Consider the following 27,759-nt stretch of genomic DNA (forward strand, 5'->3'; position numbering starts at 1 on the left):
TAGTGTTGGTTAAAACAAACTTATCTGGCTCAATGGGCTTCTTCTCAGCTCAAAGCTTGCAGAGCCCCACAGCACACACCCACTTTATTCAACAGCTCAGTAGCATGAACTACTTTAAAAAACCCTTCACCCTCCATCATGACTCTGCCTCAGCAGCCAGATAAACGCCCAAAGGATAATGTCTGATACCATAAACACCAGCAAAGAATTTAACCATGATGGATGGTGTTGGAGAGAGACTACTTTGCTCAGGAACTCTGTCCCCCAACTCCAATATTTAGGCATTTTCAAATCAATAACTCCTGTTCCTGAGTCTGTGTGCTTATTGTACTGATTAAACTTATATTTACTGTAGTGTAAACTGCTTGTGCTCCCAAAAAGAATCAGGCCTGTAAGGAATAGGATAGTTTAAGGGTTTAGATGTTCTTTGTAAAAAGGAAAATACCGCTGCTAATGTGTGTGTGTGTGTGTGTGTGTGTGTGTGTGTGTGCGTCTTGGTATTGAGGCAGCCTTAGGTCTTTGGGATGGCACTGTTCTGCTGCTCCCACTTTAATTGGCTGCTGGCCCCTCAGCCTCATCTGAATGGAGTCATTTAGGGACCTTTCACTCTCATAGAGGATTGTCGGTTGCTGCTGCAGGAGAAATTGCATTTCTGTTTCCATACAATGGCTGGTCTGAGTTGAACGGGGCAAGAGTATCACTGTCATTATCATGACAATGGAAGCTAATTCCACTGCCACTAGCTCCATTCTGAAACCCTCTGCAGCACCAGCTTATCAGGGGGCACCATGAGACCAGCAGGAAGCTACGTAAGCGTTGCGTCTGAGGCGAAGATTTACACATGCGGTGCACACTCACAGACAGACACACAAACACATTCAGGCCTGATACTTTGTATAGAAAAGCAGCCAAAGGCGTGAACCACCACATCAGCAAAAAATGTTTATTACACGGCATACGGCTCTTATACAGTGACACACTGTATTTATGAATTAATCTTGTGTTTTTTTCAATGTGGGCATGATACATGTTTTAACCAGTGGCATTGAAAAAGGCCTTTTAGTGTAAATAAAATAAATGTAACCTCATCTGATCCATCAGTAGCTCAGTTATTACAAATACACGTTGTGCGAACATACATTGTTCATAATGACAGCAATTACATTTTCTAGTAAAGCTAGCTCACAATTTCCCAACATGCCATTGTTACAACTCACTAATATGTGGCTGGACCCACAGGTTGATTAGTTTAGTTTAGCATAAGATTGGAAACAGGGTCAAACAGCTGTCAGCTGGCTAGCTTTTTCCACCCAGCTATCAGTTATGCTAAGCTGTGCTAACTGGCTGCTGCCCCATATTTACTGTAAAGACATGAGAGTGGTATTGATCTTCTGTCTAATTCTCAGTAAACAACTAAATAAAAGTAATTCCCCCAAAAAGTTTTAACTATTTCTTTAAGATGACCGTAAAAGGTGGATTAGAGGACATTTTAATATAAAAAAAAAAGTAAACAAACCTTACAAGCCTGTTTTTTGTAAACACAGTGTGAGCCAGGTGCATGTGACGTGACATGAGATGTTTCAGGATGGCTTTAAGCATCATTTTCTGTCAATTTGCAGAGGGAAAATCTAAAATGTGTGGTTCAAGTGGAAACTCAGTTGAGCTCAAAGACAATTAGGGTACTAGTTTGCTCCTCTTGCTTCCAGGTGTTTAATCCTGAGACCCCATCCCTGTTTTGTTCATTTGCACCATTTTGCTGCAGCTCTGCATGTTGGTGTGACCCCATTCTCTGCAGCCTTTGTCCCTTTCTTCCCTCTGAGAGTATCATTATCTACCATCCAACAGGATCCTCTTCTGGTCACTGAGAGGGCAGTCTGGTGTTGGACCTTGTATCTCGGACCCATTAAACACTCACTGACCTGATTCACATTTAAAACCCCATATACACACACAAAGCAAAACCAAACCACGTACACTATACACTTTTATACCTACACATCTAAAAACCTGTGGTGTGTAATGGTAACACATCCCTGTTGTTTTGTGGACATATCAGGTTTAAATCCTGGCTGGAATTTAGTCTGGATTTACTTCACACATTTACTGCATTTACCACACTGTAAAAAATGAAAATACAAAAGCAGTATACCATCATAGACTAAACACGAATCGTCCTTGAGTTTCTAAAACATACGAGTGAAACAAATACTGTAGTTTTATAAGTAACGTAGAACCCTTTATACATTTGCATTACACATTCAAACATGTACAGTATATACAGTACATCTAAACTACATGGATCTGTGTACAATAATTGAAAAAAACATTGGTGGCCATTGTCCCAACCAACATATAAAACATAGTTTCACCCCTTTGAAAAATCCAGGTCACCTGCCATCCTCCCACTGGGCTATGTGCTCTGCAGCTGTGAAACACACACAAACACACACACCCTTTAGAAACAATGCAAATATGTATGGAATTTGGCATGTTAAGAACAAAAGCCCCAAACAAAGGAAACCTGTTAAGTGTGTTCATAAATCCCCAATAATTCTTAAATTCTACTGAAATGTGGCAGTGATGAAACTGTTAATATTGTAAAACACAACATAGACTCTTTTTAATGCATACGGAAACACACACTTCCCTCTGAAGAAACATAGCTTAGTGTCTGCCTTGGGCTGTGCAATAGCCACTTTTACAGTAAAACAGCACAGCAATGAAGGCCGGAAATTAATCTGATTGGAGAAGGAGGGCTTTGTGTTGTTATAATCAGCTGAATTTATGCATTTTACTCTTTGTTGCTACAGTGAAAGGTTGGTTTTATTTCTCAAGAAGAAGGGTGGGAAAATGATTGCTGTAAGGATATTCACATGTTTAGCGTTGTTAATGACCTCTATACTGCTGCTGTTTAACTACATCTGATATATAATCCGACCCTCAAACCCTCTCTTGATCTGATAGTCCTGTTTTACACTAACACAAACTACAAAGAGAGACATTAAGAGGTCTTCACAAAGCTGGTTGTAAAAACGTCATCCTGACCACACTGAAAGTAGATTGCTCATTCAGCTATGGGTAATCAATGCCAGATTACACATCAACCACTTGCAAAGATGCACTCAAGTGGATAAAACTAAACATCTGCCACCGTCTCATTCCTTACAATCAATGTAAGTGGTATGTGTGTGTCTAAACACTGCAGGCCTTTGTGGAGCTGACGCATATTGATTGCTCAAAGGCTCTGGATGGCGAGCAATTGAGTTTCATTGATTTAGACTGAGTGCCATGTTTGAAGGTGTAGGCAGGATCACACAGATCTTTCAATGTTGTGGACAAACTGGATTAACATTTTAGACATCACCTTGCTGTGATTATCAGTGACAGACGCTGTGAAATAGATAACACTAATTGTCCGGACACAGTAGACCACAGCAGGTGCTACTATCCAAACAAATACATAACCCTGTAAAGCTCTAATAAGTCATATTTTTTACATTGAACGCTGAAATAAATCTTTGTGTAATGTGAAAGACTTACTTATTACGGTGAACTGACCACCTGAGTCTGCAGTCCACACTTTTGGTACACTGTTTTAGTTTTTTGACCTTCACATTTACTTTGTGGCTAAGTCTCACATCTCTGTCAAAAAAAATTCAAATACCCACATATTTTTCTCAGGAGTTGGTAGGCTAGGGCTCCTATTTGGCTTAGGGGTTAAGGCGCTGACCACAAATCACAGCATCTGTTGTTCTCTACTGAATGCCTAAAATGCTCCAAAATGATCAATGAAAAAGAAGAAGGTGGACCAAACTGGACCTAAAAGTTGAGAAAATAGTAAACTTCCAGTCATCAGATGGAGACTCTTGTTGGAAGTAAAATTGAAAGAGTGAAAGAAAATTGTTTGCTAAAAGGTATTATTATTTGAGAAGTTGACGGTGGTTTCTGGTGGTAAGAATGGCCAAACATGACAGGAAACAGGCTGCAGGAGTCACTCACAATCTATTTTATTGGGGAATAGGTCAGCCACCTTCTAGGATCGCTCGGCACTTCTGCCTGAATGGCCAGTCACCACCATCAACAACAATCATACTCAGGCAAGGAAAATGGAGGTTGGGGCACACATATCAGCTGCATTGAATCCTTTTCTAATGGTACAAGCTCCACTGTTTCAGGGGACAGATCTGTTTCACCATGAAGTTCAAAGCCTGGTGTTTTTTCCGCATCAGTTGCAGCTGGATATACAGTAGCATACCAAGTTTAGGGGGAAATACAAGAGGACAAGCCAGTCTCCCTAGCAAATCAAATGTGGACATGCTGCAGTTGAAGAAATAAAGCCAACCAGTCATGCAGCCAAATGTGTATAGTTTTCTGATGCAAGAGAAAAAGCAACGCGATCAGTGATAAGCTATTTGGTTTTGTGCCCAAAGTCGACAATGGCAAGTGTTAACTATTTTGAATTCCTATTATCGCCCATATCAAATGTCACATGTTTAGGGCGATCACATTGGGGGGGTCATTTGTACAAAAGAGAATTCAATCTTCATCGCCTAAACACTTTGATCCACCCTCACATAGAAGGAGCCTTACCATGCAAGCAAATGTATCGGTTCTGCGTTTTACATCGCTGGTCGTTCCAGTTAAAGGCACTTGACGCCTGCAGCTCGACACAGTTTCCAAAGCTAGACAGAGATAGAAAGGAGTGACTGCGATTAGAAAGCTTACTTTAAGGTAATCGGGCGAAAAAATGTCATGACCAGTTTGTTGTTTCAATTTCTGACAGTGTAGGAAAGACATGATTCTGCTGTAGTCTTTACTTAGAAAATCAAAAGCAAAAATCAACATTTTAATGTTTGGCAATAGATTCAGTCTACATTTGAAATCCAACGATTTAGTATGTCTTTATGCATGACTACATGGTTAAACAACAGTTCTTAACAATCATAATTAGCTATTGTGAAATGTTAGTAATAGATAATAACTAGATGATATTATGATAGATAATGATTAAAATAGTTATGGATAGATAGATATGATGACATGAGATAGATAGATAGATAGATAGATAGATAGATAGATAGATAGATAGATAGATAGATAGATAGAACAGAGGACTGGAGTGAGAGACAGAAAGAGAGAGACATCTAGTGGTCAGAGTGCACTTTGCAGGTCAGCCAACATCACTGTCCTGGTTATTCCATATAGTATAAAATGAAATTTATTTGAGACTGTGGATAATGTAATTTTAACATGAAAACCAATGAAAGCCCAAACTACAGTATGTAGCTACTGCAGTAGTATTCTAGTCATACATGTTGTAGATCCAAAAGAGTCACATCTGTAGATTAAAAAAAAAAGCGAAACGAATGATACAAAAGAAAAAAGTTATTTTCTACCTTTCAGATGATCTGTGTTGTGTTTGTTTAGCTCCATTTCATTTGGCCATCTATGTTCATGATGTACTCTGCAGTAGCTAATGTCTGTTAGTAAATGTGTCTCTTACCCTTGGTTGTCAGGTTGCCCAAAGGCAAAGCTGCTGAATCTAGGGATCTCTCCTGTGTCCCAGCGAAATGAGCCTTTCAGAGGCTTATATGTCAAACCTATGAAGTGAAAACATTGCTGTTTTTTACTTCCACCTGGTAGTGCATCTGGTCCAAAGAGAGCCTGCAATCTAATCTGGGAGTACTTCCCGGTGTTAGAAAATATTTATTTGAATGAACAAGATCAAAAACTGTACCAATCCAGAAATTTCGTGTCTCAAAGTCAGAGTTGGTGACCTCGTTGCTCGTCTCCAGCTGACTGAGATAAAACGCAAGGATGTCCTGAACCTTCTGATTGTGGATCTGAGCTAGAATACCCGCTTGTTCCTGGTGAAGTAAACAAAATAAATAGTCACACTGAAAGCAGAATGAAAGTCCTTGTATGTAGATATACAGTATATGAGGTACAATGGCTGTAGAGCTTGTCTCACTCTCTCAGGGGGCAACACACACCTGTCTCTCACCTGACAGTGACTCTTGGCTCCATAGTAGGTGTCAGCTTCTGATGACACCATGAAGCAGTCACCATCTATTATCACATCACAGCTGTGGAAGGGAAACTGCACTTTCTCTGTTGGTACATAGGCCACCAAAATACGCCAAAACTTAACAATAATGATGCTGACCATGCATTATGGCTCAGGTCTTAAATGTGTTGTAATCTTTTAAGCCATTACAGATGCAAAAGTTTAATGAAATTTGCAGAATTATATCCAGGGAAATTAATAAAAGAAACCCAAATCAACCTATGGGAAATAATTCTGTTGCCTATTGAGCTAGAATATGCACAGAAATATAATTTATACAGTAAGGTGTAAATATTGCGAATCTCATTACTGCTAAATGGTCTTTGTTGACACCGTTAACAAGTCAATGTCCTGGTGCTTTCACTGTCTTTTTATCATGTCACCAAATGTGGCATCCCTCAAGATAAAGACAGAATGTAGCAGCAAACAAGTAAAATTTTATCAGGATGTGTGCATCTTTTTGAAATTGAAACCATTCCTGTGTCTAGGAGTACAAATTGCTGAGGTATATGAACACAAAGAAACACACTGCACTTACCTGCACACTCAGCACCACCATAGCCAACATCACACAAGCAAGAGCATTCTTCTTCTTTGAAACGACCGTGAACACACTGCACACTGCACCGTACTGAAAAACAGACATGTGGTACACTGAAACCTTCCTCTCTGCTAAGAACATTCAAGAAAACAGACCAATTTAATGAGGCCTGATAGCAATAATGTTGATGTTAATGAGTGGTACCCTGGCAGAAACGTCCGGTAAAGCCCAGGTCACACGTGCACTTGCAGGATGAGATGTTAAGATGGCCGTGCTGACCACAACTCATTCGACACGGATTCTTTGGAATCTCTGACAACAAATGTGCATGCACACCAACACAGGGACACCAACAAAAACGCACACAAAAGTTCTAGTTGAATGAGATAAGCAGAATACCATGGACTACGCTAAATGCTTCATGAATGGCAAACCTGCATTTAAAATAACTCGTAGAAACACTGAACAAAACATAACATTGGTGGTAGATGAGAAATGACCTTGAGGAGCGTAATGGACATAACAACATCAGAGGTAGTGGAAGTCGTGGTAAATTCCATTTTATCCTTTGGAATAGTGTGACATACCAATGTCTTACCACATAATCCACCTACATGGTCCCACAGTCTAAAGCAGCCAGACATGGAAGAGGTGCAGAGAGAGCAGTATGGACCCGTCTTATAAGGCATCACCAGCTGACCATTCACCTCCCAGTTGCCCCTGCATCAACACAAATGTATACTGCAGAACACACTAACTAAAAGACACACTATTGCACAAGATCTAGAGTAGCAGCAGGGAGGCTAAAAGCATATTAGTGTTCAAAATGTCAAATAAAATATCCACACATAACATGGATTTTACAACAAACACATTCTAAGGCCTTCAACCGGTAGTTAATATGTACCAAGGACTCCCTTGAAAGTAGTATTGACCTTTCATATGGTATTGACCTGTTTTCCACAATTATAATGATTTGTGTGCTGGAATTCAGATCAAAACGGTTTGTTATTTTTTACTATTGTTTTTTAAGTATTACATTCATTTGCCAATTGTATAATCTGCTGTTCCCAGATGAATTTAACATTTCATTTGAAGAGTGTGTAATTGTTACCCAGGGTAATATGCACAGACAAACATCTCCCAGAGGTCTCCTTCTCTCAGACACAGCTGGCTTGCACAGCCCACATGACCTGAAGAGGCCCACACCAACTACACAACAACACAAGGTTTGGACACACTACATTAGCACTTTTCAAGAAAAAACACAAATACTGTTTGAATGTCTGTGAGGCGTCTGTAGTAAGTATGACTCCACACAAACATAGGTACAGTTTGCATCTGCTTGATAATACCTGTGTATAGTGTTGACAGGTGGCGTTCTCCCTACATTGCCCACTCAAGTAGAGAAAATCTTTCCTCTCCTCAAACCAAGAGTGAATGGCATCAGAAAATGATGTGACACCATAAGCAGAGAGATGTGCATTCCAGCCAACATGTCTGATAGATGAGGAGTGTTGAGGAGGCGAGTCTGTGTGACACAATGATCCCCTCTCTTTCGCAAGTAGTGCCAACTTCTCATTCCATTCCTATAAAGACAATAATATTTAATAATATCATTACACATCTTTCATTTTTAACAATTACAGTAAAACTCCTTTAAGAGAAAATGTAATTTTGTTGCACATATTTTAGCCCTCTCGGTCAGGATCTTACGTGCAGACAGGGGAGGTCTACTACTAACCCGCACACTGACTGTAGTCTGAGGAACATTTGTGTTTTAGAAGCTTTTCTGTATTTTGATTAAATTGTTTGTAAGCAGATCTGTTTTATAAAATCTAAGGTTTTCAACTCTTTCTGTACAATTTTCAGTATTAGGGTCCAACAAATCTTCAGAGTATGTTTATCATGTTTTGTTGTCACTTCTGTCAGATTAGACCATTAATATTTGTCACAGCATTCACACCCACACCCCATTCCTGGGAATTTAATGAAGGAAATTCTAAAACTGTTTAATTCATAACATTACATTCATTTTGGTGAGTCTTAGCCAATTCCACATAAATAATGAATGAAGTATTTATTGAAATTAATCATTAGCATTAGCAATCACATCATTAGTTCCATCATCAACTCATTTATTTATCAAAATGTGTTAGTGGGGTCCGTTCAGGGGGGAACTTTGGGTTCAACATTGAGGGGGTTGAGATTTCCACTTTTAAGAAAAAATTTAAATTTTGAATGTCAAACACATAATTTTCTGCATTCAATTTGTGCCTTTCCTGCATTAACTTATGGTCCAAATGTCTTTATTTAAGTAAAGGAAATGATTATATGTTTTGAGGGAGGGTTACACTGGCCAGTTTTGACTGTTGGGGGGGTTGCAACCCTCCATCCCCTGTAAATGATGCCTATGGGTCTGACTTACCCTAAGGAAGGTCATATTGTACTTTGTAGATACTGATTAAAACTGGATGAAAGGAAAAACTATTTGGCATGAAGGTCATTCCTAATAGTGCATAAGTGATTTTCTTTACCAGCTTAATCCTTTTCAGGGGTCGGAGCCAGCTTAGAGTACAGCAGGCAATAGGCAGGGAGACACCTTTGGCCAAGCTGCCAGTCCATGGCAGGACCAACAAACACAGACTGACACTCATTGTGTGCTACACACTCATATAAATACTTCACTAAGTGGCACATTTTCCAAGATTTCCAGTGGCTGATTCAAATAAACAACACACTAACTTTCCACAATCAATTACTCGGCCAAATTTGTTGCAGTGCAAACATCACATTCAGATACTCTCACTACGAGAGAAGGTGGAAAGTTACAGATTCAAGGTTTGTATGAAACCATGCTACGTAAACTAAATGAATGAAATGATACAATTGAGTGAAGTTGAATAAAATTGAAATTGAAAGAGTATCATCTTTGCATTGCCACTTTCTTACTTGTTCACCTTCTTTAATTTTAAGGTATTATACCTCTGACAGATTAGTTTTAAACTCTTTTCTAATAAGACACACTTCATTTAGGGTTTATCAATTGTAAATAATAGCTTCATCAGGGGTTAGTACATCATTTACTAATGCTTTGTAAATTAGTAGGAGTAGTGTTGGGTAGTAACACATAATTTAATAACCGTTTGCAATAATGTGAGATATGTTTCAGTAACTTGTAGTGAAAGGTGGAAATTCTGTAATTTTGGTTCCTAATCCCAGTAATGCTCTGTTAATTTGACATTTCGTGACTTGTTTTGTTAATGGGAGTTTAATGGAGGGTTGATATTTCTTTGGTCTCTCTGCCTCCAGTGGAGAAAATGGGCTTCCATAAAAAACACCTCGTTTTGTTGAAAAGATGTCTGAACTCTGCAGCTAAACAGTTGGAATGGGACCTCTGGAGTCTGTTGATGTATCACAAGAAGAGTTTAGTTACTTATAAACCCTTTATAAATGGTACCTTATTAGAAAGTGGTACACTCTTGAACAAGTAGGATCTCTTTTAGGTTAAAGAACCTCTAAATAATCTAATCAAATGTCTTTTTGTGTACAGTTAGACAGAGTTTGGAGAAACGACATCAGAGGTATGTCACTGATGTGTGGTGTAGAAAGGCGAAGCCCCCACTAAGATCATTGTTCACTCTGCTCTCTGATGTCAGCCAGCCAAAGTCATCGGCTCACACTTTGATGCCACCAGAGGTCACCGGGCAATATTTCATCTATGACATATCATTTCAAAGCATGTCATGTTGTATCCGCTGGGAGATGTGAATGACTCATTATGAAAAATGAGAGTTTATCCGTCAGTCTATCTTTGTGGCATTATCAACAACTACTCACTGTTGTGTACCAAATTAGAAAAATCAATAAAGCTTCATATTTTACTGTGAAGCTTTGCAGTTCTGTTTTTTCCACCCTAACTGTGTTACATTGAAGTGCTGGAGCTTGAGAAGTTCTGAGAGAGATTAATACAATACAATCTCACAAACAGAAGTCATGATTTACATATCAAAAGTAAATACTTTCATTTTTGTCTGTGTGACCCTATTACTATACTTTCTCAAGAGTTCAAAGAAACCCTCCACACAGGGGTACGAAAGGGAGGAGCATCATTCATTCCTAAATTATTGGTCATTTATGTCACCCTGAAAGCAAAGCCTAAAGGTTTATATTATAATCACATCAACCCAATCTCACCACAATTCTTACTGCTTCTTTCCTGTGTGAAGAAAAATCCTTATCCAGACATTCACAAACACAACCGAAGCCTTGAGCCGCTTAACGTTTATCAGTAAAGCTCTTTAATATGCCTCTTCAACTTGGCAAAGCTTGCTCCGAGGGTTTTGTCGAGAAATTACCTGTAATAGCGAGTTGAGAATGCAGAATTATTATCCACATCCTCTTTTTCTCATTACTGCCTTATCAGTTGAGAACAGTTCTGCGAAGCTGAAGCGCAGTCAAAGAAAGGGGGCTCAGACTGTACGGGTGGCTTTTAGGATGTAATCTATGACAAAGTTTTGCCCTGGCACAAATCTCATATTAGGCCCTGAGGATAGCTAGTGCATTGTGAATTCCATTATACATTGTTACCTCTCTGTCATAATCACATACATGTGAGACAGTTGTGCAGATAAGTACTGTATGGCGAAGCAATAGATGGAATGAGATAGGGAGAGGATTTACTGTAGCTGGGGTGTTTTGCAGAGAGTGGGATTAGAGATCATGAGTCACAAATTAATAGTAAGACTTGCTGCACATTCAGCAACACTTGAACCCTCTGACTGCTCTGTCAAATTTATGATTTCATTTTGTGCACAGTATTTCCCCTGTATGTGTTGATCATCAGTACTAAAAGAGTAACAAATTAAAATGTTGCGCCGTTCTGGTCTTGTTCTGGTAAAAAATAAAAATGTATCATTTCACTGAGCGACCCTCACAAGACCACCCGCGGCTAATTGGATTTGGCTTCGTTCTGACTGTCCACTATCACTCAGCCTGCAGCAGAGCAAAACAAATGATGCACTAACACTAATATTTTACACTGCTGAGACTATTACCACCACAGAGGAAGACAGTTCTAAAACTAAAAACCTCTATCCATGCCTTTGTTTAGTGATTTCACTTTTTTTTTAAAGGAATATTTTGTGAAACAACTATTGATGGAATATGGCTAAGTTGTTTTAGTTAAGTAAAATATCATTTCATCCACCACTGGAAATACTGTGGTGGTTTTGAAAGAAAACCACCGCAAAAAAGTTCCTTCTTGCTCCTGAATGTTGTCGTGGGATAACTGTAAACATGTTATTGATATTGGCTTTGCCTGTGGCTATGCAGCCTACCTGGTGCAGTTAGATTGAAAAACAGTCAAAACAGAGCTCTGAACCAAATTTCCGGATTTTTGGCACTGCAAGCTGTTCAAGACAGTTGCCTCACATCAGGCTAAAACAGGGTTTCACATTTTCACACAGCACATATCTGATCACTACTGTTATTATCTAGGCCTGGCACTGCCAGTTGCAAGCTCTTTTGAACTCAAAAGCATTTTGGTTAAGTTTTCCAAACATGGCCAAATATCTTCCATGGGTGGAGAGAGAGAGAGAGTCTACAGTACAGAACAGTAACTCTTGAAAAATGACAACTATGTGCTGCAGAAGAAGACTAAACTTTGGTGTGAGAATCAGCAGTTACCGTGGAGACAGTGTAAAACTACCTTAAACTCACATTTAGGTGACAGCATTCATGCCATTCAAACACACACTTAAGAAGCAGACAATGTACGCCACAAACCATTTTTTGCATGTTAGCTGCCATGGGTTTGACTCGGCTGCGCAGTCTATTGTGCTGGGCAACAATCTGTGAGTGCTCCTTCACCCCGAGCCCTGGAAGAAAACAGAAACACTCATTTAGTATCTGTGCCTCTACTGCCATCACCATGGCAACATAATACAAATGTGTTGGCGGGATGTGTGTGTGTGTGTGTGTGTGTTGTGTGTGTGTGTATATGTGTGCATGTGTGTGTTTGGAGCATGGGTTAATACACTCTGTCACTAACAATTCAACTCAAGGGTCAGCGTGGTTAAACAAAGTTTAATCAAAATTCCTAACTATGTTTTGATAATTTTTGCAATGTACTGTATATGTGCTGTACATATGCCATGCATATCACTAGCTATACTATCTGGGATGACATAAACTCCAGATTCTAGCAGTATAATGGGTCCCATTCTGGAGTTGGATATGCTCAGAACATGAACTCTGCCTCTGTGATCAAAGAATATCCACTATGCATATATTTATATTTAGATCATGTCTTGAAATATTTGGGCAATAATATCTTTGTATTCTTGATTTTTTTTTGCAGTGTACTGTACATCAACACAGGACAAAATGTCCTTATTTCTGCTTAATTACAATGTATAAGCAGAATAATACATTATGTATTACAGCTTTGTATACTGCTCATAGATAAAAGGGTTAAAGTTAAGTGAGGCCAATGCTGAACATCTCCCATATTACATTAAATTAAGCCCAAGATTCTTAAATAATTAATGTAAGGACATATTGTGAATTAATGCCGTTTTAGACTAGACTTTAATCTGTTTTGATCTAATTAACTTACTTCACTACTTTAAATTACTTATTTATTATTTTATTATTTTACAAAAAAGAGTAGAGAGTCAGTTCCTCAGTGATGGGTTGACAATGTTTCCTTGTGTTTGGCAAAATGCCATCAAAATTGTCATTTTAAGCTGATGCCAAACTTCTGTAGCACAGCAACAAGTGACAGAAAAGTTGGGCTGCTGGTGCTTTGCCAGATGGAGTTGAACAGCTAAGAAATCCCACTCGAGCCCCCAACTTACACATGATTGCAAAAACTTCCAGTTATAAAACAGTATTCTCTTACACTTACTATTGCCTAACTGCTATAACTTAAATAACATCAAGGAAAATGTCTACATTCTATTTAGCAGTCAAAACGTGTGCCAGTTGATAAAGTGTATCTTGCACCACGAATTCTACAGTAGGCTACTGTCCCTCGTGGCCACCTGACTCGCGCACCGCTTGAAGTGTATTTACCGGGGACGGCGGACTTCTGGAGCTCCGGTGTTTCTGGATTAATCCGGTTCGAGTGGATAAACGGGAGCAGCAGACACAGAAAAACAACAAACTTGGACGCTGTTCTAGACCCCATTGTGAACTCCCGAAGTATCTCCAACAACAGTGACCACTTTGCTCCCAGTTATCCTGCCTTCCTTCCTGCTCCTCTCCTCCCTCTTTTTACTTCGACAGCTTTCACGCCGGTCTGCAGCGCAGAGCACATCAGAGAGAGTCCACTATTCCTAAAAAACACGCGGTAGGGTTTTGATGACATTTTAAAGATCTTGAAAGATTTTGAAGACTGCTTAGTTTCAAAAAGCAAATGAGAGTTTTTTTAAATGTTTTAATATGGTTTAAAAAAATGTACTTTGTTTTTCAGCTGTAACTCCCCATTGTACCATTGGCCTTCAGTAATAATATATTCTCCAGAGGGAAAATAAATACGTACTACCTGTCATCTTCATTAATGTTTTTCCTGACTCTACTGTCATAGCTATTTCGCTACACAGAGCCCTTTGTCATGATGTACAGCCATAAGGTCAGGTATGGCCCTTTGTCTGTTTTTGTTCAGTATAACTAATATACAGTACAGGAATGCATGTATAAATATATTCCTGCAGAGGGCACAGCTTCTCTGTAGTGATCCTACTGTCAAATCAGTTAGATGATATTTAGGTATAATAAATAAAAAGAATATAGAATATAACCTTTTTCTACAATATATGTATGTTGTTTTCATTTAACATTACTGACAATATTACTGCTGTAAACAAGTTAACAATATCAGATAAGATTATTATTGTAAGATCATGATTATGACTGTCATCTCTCGCATGATTTAGATCATCAACGTCTTTACCAATAGAGCTCAGTTTTCTTCCACTTCTGTATAAACAAGATATAAACTAACTGCTTTGACCAGAGAGGAAGTGCACACCAAGTTAAGTAAAGGGATATTAATAAGTCTCTTTTCCCTGATTGGCTCCTGAAGAGTAAACCCAACATTCCTCAACGTTTTTTTGCAGCAGCTTTTCCACTGTGGTCATTTTCTCATCTGGAGTCCATGCACGCACTCAAAGTTCACACTGCCTACAACGTTGAACTTTCGAACACATTTGAGGACTGCGCTTTGGATTGGGATCAGTGTAAACATGATTGCTGCGATTGTCATCACCTTGTTGTGTTTCTGCTCGCTCCATCCTACTTTTGGACAGGTGAGTGAATTCAATGTCACAGGCTAATGCAGTTGGGTGTTTTTAGAGTATAAGACCTCATTTTAATTAAGTTGAAAGGCTTAACACATGCTCAAAAAAGACAGTTATATTCTGTTCTATTTAATTGATTAATTTATTACAACATGCATCTTAAAAACTCCATGCATGGCTTAAAAGGCAAAAAATGCACACAAAAATCTGAGTAACCTTTATCATAACAGCGCCTACTGTGAATGTCCGTGCTTGGCATTACATAAAAAAATCTTTTTACAGAGCAAACCTGGAGTCACCTTTACTTTGGTTCAGAAACAAGTCCCCAGAGGCTCCAGTGAATGAATACACTCGCTGTGCATGTGTGTTACTGAAACATGGCCAGCATATTTTTATTGTGTTTCTCAGGAACAATGAGAGTGGGATGGTTTAGGTGTGTATGTATTTATGTTGTAACTCTGGTTAGATATAATACACTACTGTAATTTTAAGCTCCAGGACTGCATGCATCCTCTTAATATGAAACCATGTGAAATGTTGCTAAGCATAGGCAGAAAGAGGCCTTTGACAACTGCACTATAAACACAACCCCCCCCTCCCCGGCTGACTCAAGCCTCTCCAGACTCAAGTTCTGTCCAAATCAGAAAGGTGTTTAACAAATATTGACTCTTCTTACATAACCCTGGCTGGACGAAACACTAATTGGTTGTCTGAAAACATGAGAGGACAGGGCACAAGGCGTAGAATGACACTGTTGAAGAGGACATGGCCAGAAAACCAGGCAGTGCCACTCCCTTGCCCCTGCAGCCAATAGAAAGGGAGTTTGTAGCACAGGTGATGTTTATGCTGAGGGAGTAAATACCCTGTACTGACCCCAACCCCTACCTCCAGCACACAAGCAGCGAGTTAGCTTTTGCTGATTTCATCGCCTCTTCTAAAATGACTGTAATCTTCTGTAATCCAAACAGGGTCACACCTAAACATCACAAGAATATTAAACCTTCAGAGAGTGTTCCTGTGTTTATGACTGAGTTATATAGCTTTGAGACAAGGAGGTTGCTGCTTGCAAATACTTACAGTTGCCAAACATACTCTGATCTTTTGGCATTTACTTGCTCGCACAACAGCCCAGCCTCTGTACTGCACAGGTCTTTAAGGGCCTGACTACTTCAGCAGGCTTTCATTTGTTTGCATGCAGTGGAGCAGACTATTTTTCAAGTTTTGATTAGAGCCTTCATTTTATTTCATACTGTACTTTTAAGTAAGGTAATCTGGGGCCTTCACAAAAGTAGAATGAAGATATCCAGGATAAGTGAAAAGGCGCAGCTTGACTTAGTGTGATCCGCTCATCGTGGCTTAATTGGTTGCACGTTTGCAGAGTCTCATTCTAAATATCTTTCTACAATTTATGTTCATACAGAAAAATCAGAACAGGGCAAAGAAGTTAGTGACTTCAATACACACTGTAAGCATATATGTAAAACAATGTATTATTCATGTTTATTTTTTATTTCTTCTGACAAGTGACAGCACCAAAACAAAAAGACTAAGAACCATTGTGGCGTTCCCTGTGTGTTGAATGTGCACTACACTATATACGTATATAGACCACGTTATTGGTCAACCAGTCAAAACCAAATTCATCCAGGATAACTTGAATATCCTGGCTTAATCCATTATCCTGGTTTTGTGCAACAGGACCTTGGTGGCTGAAATTTCAGTCATTCAGAACTGTGCAAAAAAAAAAAGTGCAACACAATTGAGTGTGATGAAATGGACAGTTTGGTGGTGACTACAGAAAGCTTTTTTAAGGTTACTAAAAAAATTTGGGGCTCACACTTTCAAAAATATCTTTAGAGCTTTTGTTATAGAAGGTTGGTAAATGGTGGACCCAAAATGCAGAGGTGGAAACTGAAGGTTGTTTTGATGACTTAATGAATTCAGAAATGCACATAAAAGTCTTGAAAACAAGCAGAAAAAAAAATGGAAACCAAAAAGTCCAAAGTAAAAACAGAAAACAAAGAAACAGTACACAGTAACACTACAATGATCTGACAAGGGGAACAACAAGACTAAATACAGATGGCAACGAGATAACAAGAGGCAGGTGACACAAGGGCTGGGAAACAGGTGGAAGACAGCAGGTAATCACAAGAGCGGGAAATCACAGGAAGTAAAACTGAAGACAAGACAGCACAGAAAACCAGACTATCAAAATAAAACAGGAAACAGAACATACAGACACTCACGAGAGACCACAAGACAGAAACCACTAGACAAGACAAGGGAGCAACCAAGGACTAAAACATATACAAGACCAAAAAAATAACACAATCACAAGGACAAAACATATAACAAAATACCAAACCATAACATCTTTTGGCTGTAAAGATGTCATCAACCAAACATTTTGAGTCTTGTGACTGAATGAAAAGTTAGTTCTCTGGCTAATGCATCAATGATATCACTGGCTTGTGGTCCTGCAGTCTCTTTTTTATGTCGACAAATATTTATTCTAACTTACCTGAGCCAGAGGAGTAGCTTTTCTCTATTCATTAATTCTTGAATTCAGCAAAACAGCACTCCCTTTTAAGAAATAGTAACACTATGTATAGTACAGTGCAATACACTCTTAAATGCTCCTGTTTTAACAAAAATCATGAACTTCTCATATCAACATCGTTGAATTGTTTACAATGATGTGGTTTGTAAAAGAATTGGTACACGCATATGTTGATCTTGTTAGTGAATTACAGCTTTGAAGAAGCTGTTGTGAAATATTAATCAACATTTAATGACATTAGTCATCTCCTCTTTTTTGTTCCAGGACTGCCCTAGTAAACAGGAAATACAGGGCTCCCTAAAGCAAGTCCAGAAGCTTCTCTCAGCCCATGAAGCCTCTTACTTGCAGAGTCTTCGCAACCTAAAGAAGAAAATAAACCTGTTGCAGAGCAGCACAGGGAAGCAGACCACAAGAGCAATCAACAGTAAGCAAAACCCTCAGAAAGACTGATTCATTCAAATGTCAGCTGTTTGCATATCAATTTGTTTCGTAGTGTTATGATATTGTGAAGTAGGGGCAGGACCTCATGAGCTGTATGCTACCGCCTGCTCCTTCTCAAACTTATCCTGTATTTTTTGGAGGGGTCTTTGGTAAATTCTGATTGTTTGTGTTTTAATTTTGTGGTTTTAATTTGTTTTGTTTTCTTTTGCAACATTGTTGATTGTTTGAGATAAATTATAAATCAAATAAAATGAAATATCTGCCATTCTGCTTTTTTTCAATCCCATTGAGGTACCTGCCCAAAACTGGACGTTCCCATTAATGGGAGGAAACTCGGCAAGTTGCATGCCGTGGGCCATGAGGTTCACGTTCTGTGTGACCCTGGTTATGAGCTTGTTGGATCAGAGAGCAGGGTTTGTCAGGAGAGCCTGACCTGGAGCGGCCAGCAGCCCACCTGCCGAGGTGAGAGTCCAGCAAGGATCTTCTGCTACCTGGCCCTCACTGTGATGGTCACTTTCTCTTCTGGCTCCTCCTCATTCCTCTTCCCATCAGGGTCTCTCCTCTTCTTTGCCCTAACCATCACTCATCCTGTTATCTAACCCACTGATCACTTTTACCACCCTGTCATCGTCCTTTTGTAACCGTCCCATCTCCCGCTTTCTATTGCCATTCCTCTTTTTGTGCATTACGCATTTTTTCTATGTAGAGATACATTTCTCATTTGACTCATGATCATATTTCCTCTTTATGTATTGTGGTTAGTTGTTGAGAGAGCTTGTTGAATGGCGTGACATGTGATATTCCAATCTGTATGTCCTCTGACAGCTTGCTGACTTTAAGATAACAGCTCAAAGGCTGTTTGATCAAGACAGGGTTTGCCCTACACTAACATTAACTCATCTGCTCCATTTCTTTCTCATTCACTTTCTAGCATGCATATGCAATGATGTCACATCTTCTTATCATAAAATATCAAAGCATATGTTCTTGTATCTCCAGGAGGTTCAAGTGTAGCAATGGAGTCACTTTTTATAATCTTCCTTTCTTTCTTTTCCCCCAGACATCAATGAGTGTGCATCATCTCCATGCCAGAATGGTGGGACATGTGTGGATGAAGTGAACCAATTCTCTTGTGTCTGTGCCAAAGGCTGGGCTGGAGCTACCTGCCAGAGCCCCATGCCAACATGTAGGTAAAATCGGACCACACACACGTTGAAGTTGTAGTGCATTTAACATTTGCAATCCTTGAGATTTGGGTCTTGGGTTGCAACAAATGTTTTAATATCTTAATATTAGAAGCTACATACAACAAATAAGATCCACACTTTACTGGAGGGCATATTTCTTATAGGCTAGTATCCAAATCCTCCCAGTCTGCTGCTAAAGGAGATTATATTGACCAGGAGTTTGGCTTGCCAGTGCTACACACCACAAAGTGGGTTTTTATTAAATTCCAGCTTGAAGTCCAAGGCGATGCTGGTTGAGCATTGGCCTGCTCCCGGATGTAGATGGTGGACTGTGAATCTCTGGAGCCCAGTTTGTTTTGTTTTTTTTCTATTTAATTGATATTTCCAATAGCCCACTCTTTAGGCTCCATTTATTATGTCACAATCATGGCTAGACTCACTCACTCACTCACTCACTCTCTCACTCACTAAGGAGTTTTGCACCCATGGATGCATGGTGACAAATCATGTCAGACGTAGTGACTAGATACCTGACTATACTATTAAAATAACATGACATCATAATTTGTGTAAATAGGCTAATAATAATGAGGCTGAGTGATGCCAACATTTTGGTGAGTTTGACTTGCAGACAAATTCCAGTCCCAAACCCTGAAAAAAGATTTAAAAACAGCAGCCCAACTAAATTACATGAATCATAAGCATAGGGTTGTTTTCATGAAACAATGTTGAATTTGCACATTAAGTTCATCTGCACATTGGATTAAAGCTCACAATACTTAATTGGACTGAAAATAGACAACTTTGAAATAACCAATTACAGCAGGGAATGAAAACATACTTTTCCTCTTTCCTGTCTTCCTCATTCAGTTTTTGTCACCATGACAAACACTTCTGCCGCCACCGCTGCTGCTGCTACCTTGCCGGCTGCCACCACTGGGCCCTTCGTCCGTCCATCACGTTGCACCATCATACAGGGGACCACCCACTGTACCTGTGAGCCAGGATACACCATCTCTGGCAGGGACAGCAACACCTGCACTGGTACAACTAATACCTGTGACTAAATTAACACATATATTTGGGTTTCCATGTGGGATGTCAACTGCGTGTGCATTGTTCACTTCTAGATATAGATGAATGTGAGCTGTTCCATAATGGCCAGGCAGGGAGACTGTGTTTACATAGTTGTGTTAACACTCCTGGAGGCTACAGCTGTTCCTGTCCCGTTGGATACAATGTGACCCGCGATGGACGCAGCTGTAAAGGTGCACTTTTCTTTTATTATGTTTTGTTTAACTTTTCCCTTTCTTAATTTCAAAAATCTGCACTCAACATTACATAAAGTATTCCAAAACATGTTGTTTTACTAATTTCTGTAATACCAAAAGTTGCTGAGAAAACTCAAAACAACAACTAATCACCTCTGGTCTGGTGTCTCATTTTTATATATAACATTGCTATATACAGCATGTGTTGCTTAGACTACATGTAATACAAAGCCTAATATGTTAAAGCTATAGCGTGTAGTTTCTGTCACCCCCATAAGGAATTCTAAGTAATGAAAACAAAACTGTCGGCATGTCCACCTGATACAAGCCTTCTGTGATCGTGCCTCCACCCCGTCCTCCACACAGTTGCTAGTAGTCAAGAAGGACACGGAGCATTAAAAAACATGACAGACTCTTCAGAGGAGGTAATTGTCTTCACTCAAGTTTCTACGCAGGAAAGTCACCGGACGCCAAAACAGTCACGGCGCCAAGATTCCAGTTTTGGTTGGGCCAGACCCATTGTGGGTGGGCCTTGAATTAAAAATGTTCTCAAGTCACAGTGCAAAGGACCGACCTATCTGCGATTGCTCTCCTTTGCTTTGACCAAAGAAGAGCGCTTTGGAATCTCCATTACGCACCATACCTGGCTCCGCTATAGCGCATCTCTCTATAGACCTAAGGCCTATAGACTGTAAAAGTGGTCAGGCATCTAATGTTTCCCCAAAACATAGTTTAGTTCTGCTCACATAACATGAGGCCGAATATTTGACAATTCTGTTTAATTGTTTTAAGTTTTCAACAGTACAGATCAACAACACTGCCCGACAGTTTGAATAAATACTCGGGCACAGAACTTGTTCATCAAAAACGTGATCTGTCATGTAAAACAAGACTCGTTGTTTCCTTCCTAGACAAACTGTTACTTTAGTGGGATGATTCATGTTATGAACATGTTTAACAAAAGGAAAAAAATCACATTTACAAGCTCTAAAGCATCATTGGCCCTAACAAGAGAAAACCATGAGGGAAAAAACAACTTGACAACAGTTACAAGCTGATATAGAAATATAAATGCGCCTGCAGCATTATTTTAATCCATATAGCTCATATAACAACATAATATAATACAAACAGATTGGCTGCACACATCCTCTAGCGGTCCCACACAATTAAACTTGCTAAAGCAGAAGAAGCGACCGTACAGGCCTACTTTAGCACTGGTTGAGTAGGGGACTCATCCACGAAAGACAGATCTACAGGCTATTATCCACTTGCAAGTCAGAGGCACTAACACCGGCACTGGCCGCGCAAGTGTTCTGGGGTGGTAGAGACAAAGATGTGCTATGTGTTGTGGATTTGAACTCTCCTTCATCTCCTGGTTGTAGATTACTGATACCACTCATGCACGTTTAAGGTACCTAAACAACAACTGATGCAACACCGTCCTTCACTGGAAATGATTTTCACACTTTCAGATCACTTGGAGCTAGCCTAGCATACCGACAGGCTGCATCTGATCCCAAACCTCACTGTCTGCTGAACTTGCGCAGAAGCATCAGAATAGATATAACCAGCTTTTTAAAATGTTTTGAAAACTAAACATTTAAAATATTTTAGCACAAATTATGAGATTGTTAGCCAATTTTTAATAAATCTTGAAAAAATAAAATGTATTTAAAAACAAAACTTTGAAGAAAAGTTTTGGTTGGGCCTATTGAAAACGCCGTGCCTGCACCACAATCTTCTGAACATAGCAATACTAAGAAATACAGAGAGAGTTGTGTGGAGCTAATTATTAGCTTTGTAGCAATTCATTTGGCAATGGCTTGAATGTAACATCCATCCATCCATCCATCCATCTTCATCCGCTTATCCGGTATCGGGTCGCGGGGGCAGCAGCTCCAGAAGGGGACCCCAAACTTCCCTTTCCCGAGCCACATCAACCAGCTCCGACTGGGGGATCCTGAGGCGTTCCCAGGTCAGGTTGGAGATATAATCTCTCCATCTAGTCCTGGGTCTTCCCCGAGGCCTCGTCCCAGCTGGACGTGCCTGGAACACCTCCCTAGGGAGGCGCCCAGGAGGCATCCTTACCAGATGCCCGGACCACCTCAACTGGCTCCTTTTGACGCGAAGGAGCAGCGGCTCTACTCCGAGCTCCTCTTGGATGCCCGAGCTTCTCACCCTATCTCTAAGGGGGACGCCAGCCACTCTCCTGAGGACACCCATTTCAGCCGCTTGTACCCTGGATCTCGTTCTTTCGGTCATGACCCAGCCTTCATGACCATAGGTGAGGGTAGGAACGAAAACTTGCCGGTAGATCGAGAGCTTTGCCTTCTGGCTCAGCTCTCTTTTCGTCACAACGGTGCGATAAACAGAATGTAATACCGCACCAGCTGCTCCGATTCTCTGACCAATCTCACGCTCCATGGTCCCCTCTCTCGCAAACAAGACCCCAAGGTACTTAAACTCCTTCCCTTGAGGTAAGGACTCACTCTCTACCCGGAGAAAGCATTCCATCGGTTTCCTGTTGAGAACCATGGCCTCAGATTTAGAGGTGCTGATCCTCATCCCAGCCGCTTCACACTCGGCTGCGAACCGATCCAGTGAGTGCTGAAGGTCACAGACCGATGATGCCATCAGGACCACATCATCTGCAAAAAGCAGCGATGAGATCCTGAGCCCACCGAACTGCAACCCCTCCCCACCCCGACTACGCCTCGATATCCGGTCCATAAATACTACAAACAGGATTGGTGACTAAGCGCAGCCCTGGCGGAGGCCAACCCTCACCTGGATGTAACAGAAATTCATTAATATCACAAGGTTACGCACTAAAGCTTTAAGTACCAACATCAACTCTAGACATTAAATTATTTATTTTTCTGAGAGCTCATACTTTGTACATTTGAGAAACTTTAAATCGATTTATGAACAGGTTTCATTAAGAATCATGAAAAAAACTGAAGATCAAAAACTAATTACTATACTTATTCATACAATGATATCCCAGCTAACATTTTGATTGAATAAATGTCTTATAGTGTGGATGTTCTTTTTTTCACAGACATTGATGAGTGTGCCACCCGACAGAACAACTGCACAAAGGACCAGATGTGCATTAATACGTATGGCGGTTTCCAGTGTGTCCGTGTGGACTGTCCCAAAATCCCTAATGCTACATATGTCAAGACGGCGCCTATGTAAGCATTATTCTTAATAATTTTTTTGCATTCCAAGTTCACCTCGCATTGTAATAAGTGTGATTTTTTTCATTTGAGATTATAAGTAGATATGGGGACGATGTCTTAGACCAAATAAAACCATTGACAGTATAACTTAAACTCCATTTAAAACCAACTCTCACTCTTGGATGAACTCTTTTTCCAGGCGCTGTGAACGTAACCCCTGTCCTGTGGACAACAAGGCATGTTCTCAGACCCCAAATTCCTTCTCCTACCATTACCTGGCTACAGTGTCCAACCTGTCAGCTCCCCGCGTCATGTTCAGGGTCTCAGCATTACGTCCAATGGGTGACACACTTCGCTTCTCCCTGCTGGGAGGAAGGCAAGCTCGGCGCCACTTCACAGTACAGCGTTCAGACCGTGTGACATGTCAGCTGATGCTGGTAAGCCCCGTGCAGGGCCCTGCCACGCTGGAGGCAGAAGTGGAGATGAGTGAGCTGGAGAGACGAGTCCAGCTGGGGAAGTACATTACGAAAGTCACCATGTTTGTTTCCCAGTATGAGTTCTAGAAAGAGAGAGATGAAAGTGGAAACACACATAGAGCACAAAGGCCAAAGAAAGAGTTGTTTAGGATTTGGCTAAGGACTCTATTTGGTCATGCATGTGTGATAATTGGATGTATAAGTGTGCTGTTGCTAAAGAAGTTGCTGTAGACAGGTCTGAAAACTAGTAAAGTCATCATGAACCAGCACAAGAACTCTCATGTGATGGTTGGTTTAACACCTGTCTTGCACTGCTGTGTGCAATAAACATTTTTGAATATGGGTTCTTCAGGAGCATTGGTGATAAGCCACAGAAATTCAGGAATGTATCTTTGGGTTAATTATATAAGAACGAGAGTGTGGATGAACTGAAACATTTATTGCACAAAAATTAGTGTAGTAGATATGAAAGGTGAATGACATGTAGCAGTAAAACAGCATTCAATTGGAGGAACCAGAAATATTTAGATATGTAGTCCACCCTGAAAGAAAGTGTTATTTTTGTAAATGACAGTCCTGCTATGTTGACATTATGTTACGTATACTGGAAACGTAATCATGACTTGTGAAGATTTTGTAATTCTCTTTGCTATCATGTTTTATTTATATTGTGCTTTCAGTAAAACTATTATACAAACATTAAAACATTATATAAAGCCTAAAAAGTTTTTATTTATTTTCAAAAGCAAAAAAATGTTACTTTATGATATACTGTATATAAACATATAGTGATATATGTGGGTGGTGGTTGTTTAGGAAACACTTCAGTTCTTGCAGTACAGAGCAGTGCTGTTCAGCAGACAGACTGCCAAAGACAGGCTGCTCAAAGAGCCACTGTGTTCTTACAGTACATGAATAACTTTAACTTTAAAATTTGCACATATACACAGACAAAAATCCACATGCACCCTGCAAGTAATTTTTGTGTCATCATTTCCCTTTCATGACGAGATGTATATTTGGAAAACCTGTGGCATTTTAGATATGTGTAATTAAATGTGTCACCACTGTGCTGCCCCAACCATCTATCTACTCCTTGGTGTTACACAACTGTCTGAAAAAGAAACCCACACAAAAGTGCATCTGTATGATAGTGTGGCAAAGTGTAGGTTGACTGGAGACAATCAGCATGTCTTTAGTTGGAGAGGGGGCTCCATACTGTGACTGAGACTCACCGCTGAGGGGGCTGGGGAGCTTGGGATCCTAAAACCAGATTGCACGCTGAGTGAACAAAAAAGATGTTTAGAGATAGGGAGGCAGACAGAGAGTGATGGCTGAATAGAAGACGATTCACTCCAGCCAGCCAGTTACTGGCGGAGGGGTGCAGACTGAATTAAAAACTGCTGTCTTTATTACCATAGCAAGATAGACCTCTCAGTGTTCTTCACTCTGTTGCTGCCTCTTGTGTCTTAATGGGAAAATAGGCAGAGGGAGAAGGGAATTGCGAGGCTGTGCTTAAGTCTGTCTCTCAGGGACCCCCATAAAACCCGTCTCTACTCATCTACAGCTTAAGCGTTCTGTGTTTTTTACTCTGTATTGCTTGATATGAAGTTCAGCCTGTTGCACAATAGCCTCTTACATACAACTATACAAACAAGGCTCTGAGAAAATCTTTTGAGAGCACCTGGTCTGAACTCTGGTGTTTTGTCTGCACTGTTTCACTTTTCACCCCTAACTGTCCTCTCTTTTCCTCCCCACCTCTACCTTATTGTATTACATCCACCTTCTCATCCAGCCATCACCCTTTCTCTACAGGTCTCCAATGTGTGGGGTCACACCATAAAGATAAAACAAATCCCTCCTAATGAGTGCTGGCAGTGTGTACGGGGACTGAAATCAATATCCTGATCTCAGTCTGGTTGTAAGGTACGGTCATAAGAACACCAGCCCACTCTCTTTGACAGCAGGCTGGGTTATCACTGGTACTTACTTTTGAAAAGGAATACCTCGGTCTCCTCTGAAGTTAAATGGAACAAAGGAGAGTGTGACTGGGTCTGCTGAGGCTCCAGAGAGTGCAGACAGGACTCCACAGTCAGTTTGGCTCCCGTCCATTTAATGTGGGCAAGCAGGTGAGGGAAAGAAGAAAGGAGAGGGAAGAGAGGGAATAACAGGCATGCCAGTAGTGCTGCCACAGTTGCTGTGCTCAAGGAAGCTACAGTTTGGTGCAGTACCAAGCAGACAGGATATGAGGGTGCAGGGTACCTAATTTTGTCGGTTCTTGCACCACTAAAACACTGATGTTTACTTGTATTCTCTGTAACACCTCTCTCTTGCTGTGCATACTTAATTACTGTCCAGGCAAATAGCAATATATATATATATATATTTATTGTTGTGTTTAAATCTGAAAGTCATTGCAAAATAAAAACCTGTTCCTGTGCATTTTCAAATCATGGTGTTACACTGCCCCCTGCTGCTCCCAGAGGAGATGTGCTTCAAGCTCAAAATGCTGCCTCTAATGATATGTTGGTTTAATCACTTTGGAGTTTATTATCTCAATGTGTAACATGCACAGTAGCAGACGTGTACAGTATTTGAAATGTATAGCAATATTAAAATTGTACATTAAAGAAGCTATTGGGTTTTTAACCCTGTGAATGCTGGATGGTGAGTAATAACTGCTTCAGAGCTCCTATCAGAGAGCACGAGTCACCAGATGGAGCAACATGTGTGGTATGCACTGGAAAATTAGCAAGCTTGCAAAACACCGATAAGCTAACTGCTTAACATCACTGGGTAAAACGGGTAACATTTTAAAACTCATTTCAGACTGAAACAACTTAGGGATACCTTAATCTGCTGCCTCAAAGCTAAATATAAAGAGTACCAACTTACATTGTCTCTGACTTCTGTACAAGGCGTCATGGCGATTTCTTACGTTACGAACGTAGCCATAACTAACGTAGCTGTAACTACACAATCTCTGTAGCGTGAGGAATTCACAGCAGCCGCCCCCACATTGAACAGCTGCCACATTTGAGTACCAAATGTGCAATCAAGGGAATTCATCAAGTGTCCTGGGTGTCATCCTTAAGAGCATGGAGCTGGATAAGGCGTGTGACTGGTCTTGGGTAGACTCTACCCTTGACAAGGACCTCTGCTGTTTTGACACATCCGTCTTGACTAACCATGGGCTATTGAGCTCTGGGCTTGACATAAAGATGCATCTTGTCGCCCCATGAAGAGGATGTTTGGTTTGCTGGACAATTGAGCTGGTGGTGCTTGATAGCCTGACGTGCTTGCAGAATATAGTACTGCCTCCGGAACTCTGCATACACTTGCTCCACTCCTGGGTGTAACAGCGGTTCATCAAACTCCTTAATGAGGAGCTTTGTGGTTGGGTAACATGGATCCAGTACAATAGGATGGTTCTCTTCCAAGTTGGCGTTTTGCAGTCACCGTAGTCTCCCATGGACCCAAACAATACCGAGTGTAGGATTCCAAACAGGGGCGGGGCAGGATAGCTGACTGTGGGAGGACACAGGTTTCTGCGCCCATAGAGCAGTCACCTCTTCAGGAAAACTTTGGGTTTGGCACTCTCTTAGCTGTAAAGACTAAATAGACTAATGGACTGTTGGTCAGCAGGATCCTTCGCTCTCTCCTGACATGCTCTCTGGGTTGCTTCAACCAGCTCCTTCCATGTATTGAATCCGTTGACGTCA

At 40.4% G+C, this 27,759-nt stretch overlaps 2 protein-coding genes across 3 annotated transcripts; one reads left to right on the forward strand and one right to left on the reverse strand.

The window, feature by feature from the left end:
• Nucleotides 1–1,021: 1,021 nt before the first annotated feature.
• On the reverse strand, nt 1,022–13,923 carry LOC116691306 (C-type lectin domain family 18 member A). 2 transcript variants are annotated; one of them, XM_032518837.1, is made up of 12 exons: nt 13,686–13,923; nt 12,396–12,487; nt 7,964–8,197; nt 7,723–7,820; nt 7,207–7,328; nt 6,813–6,920; nt 6,606–6,698; nt 6,005–6,111; nt 5,738–5,867; nt 5,504–5,600; nt 4,591–4,682; nt 1,022–2,425 (listed from the first exon to the last, which is right to left on the reverse strand). In XM_032518837.1, the coding sequence occupies exons 1-12, from the start codon at nt 13,798–13,800 to the stop codon at nt 2,388–2,390; spliced, it is 1,326 nt and encodes a 441-aa protein (XP_032374728.1). In that variant the 5' UTR covers nt 13,801–13,923; the 3' UTR covers nt 1,022–2,387. The 2 variants fall into 2 exon arrangements, with proteins under 2 accessions (XP_032374728.1, XP_032374736.1); XM_032518845.1 differs by lacking the exons at nt 1,022–2,425; nt 4,591–4,682 and adding an exon at nt 5,105–5,338.
• Nucleotides 13,924–14,229: 306 nt separating this feature from the next.
• Nucleotides 14,230–24,757, forward strand: LOC116691934 (fibulin-7). Its single transcript, XM_032519862.1, has 9 exons — nt 14,230–14,249; nt 14,698–14,920; nt 17,739–17,898; nt 18,207–18,377; nt 18,976–19,101; nt 19,973–20,146; nt 20,233–20,370; nt 23,438–23,573; nt 23,761–24,757. The coding sequence occupies exons 1-9, from the start codon at nt 14,230–14,232 to the stop codon at nt 24,122–24,124; spliced, it is 1,512 nt and encodes a 503-aa protein (XP_032375753.1). The 3' UTR covers nt 24,125–24,757.
• Nucleotides 24,758–27,759: the final 3,002 nt, after the last annotated feature.

The sequence above is a fragment of the Etheostoma spectabile genome, chromosome 1 (genome assembly GCF_008692095.1).
Source record: "Etheostoma spectabile isolate EspeVRDwgs_2016 chromosome 1, UIUC_Espe_1.0, whole genome shotgun sequence".
NCBI classification, from domain to species: domain Eukaryota; kingdom Metazoa; phylum Chordata; class Actinopteri; order Perciformes; family Percidae; genus Etheostoma; species Etheostoma spectabile.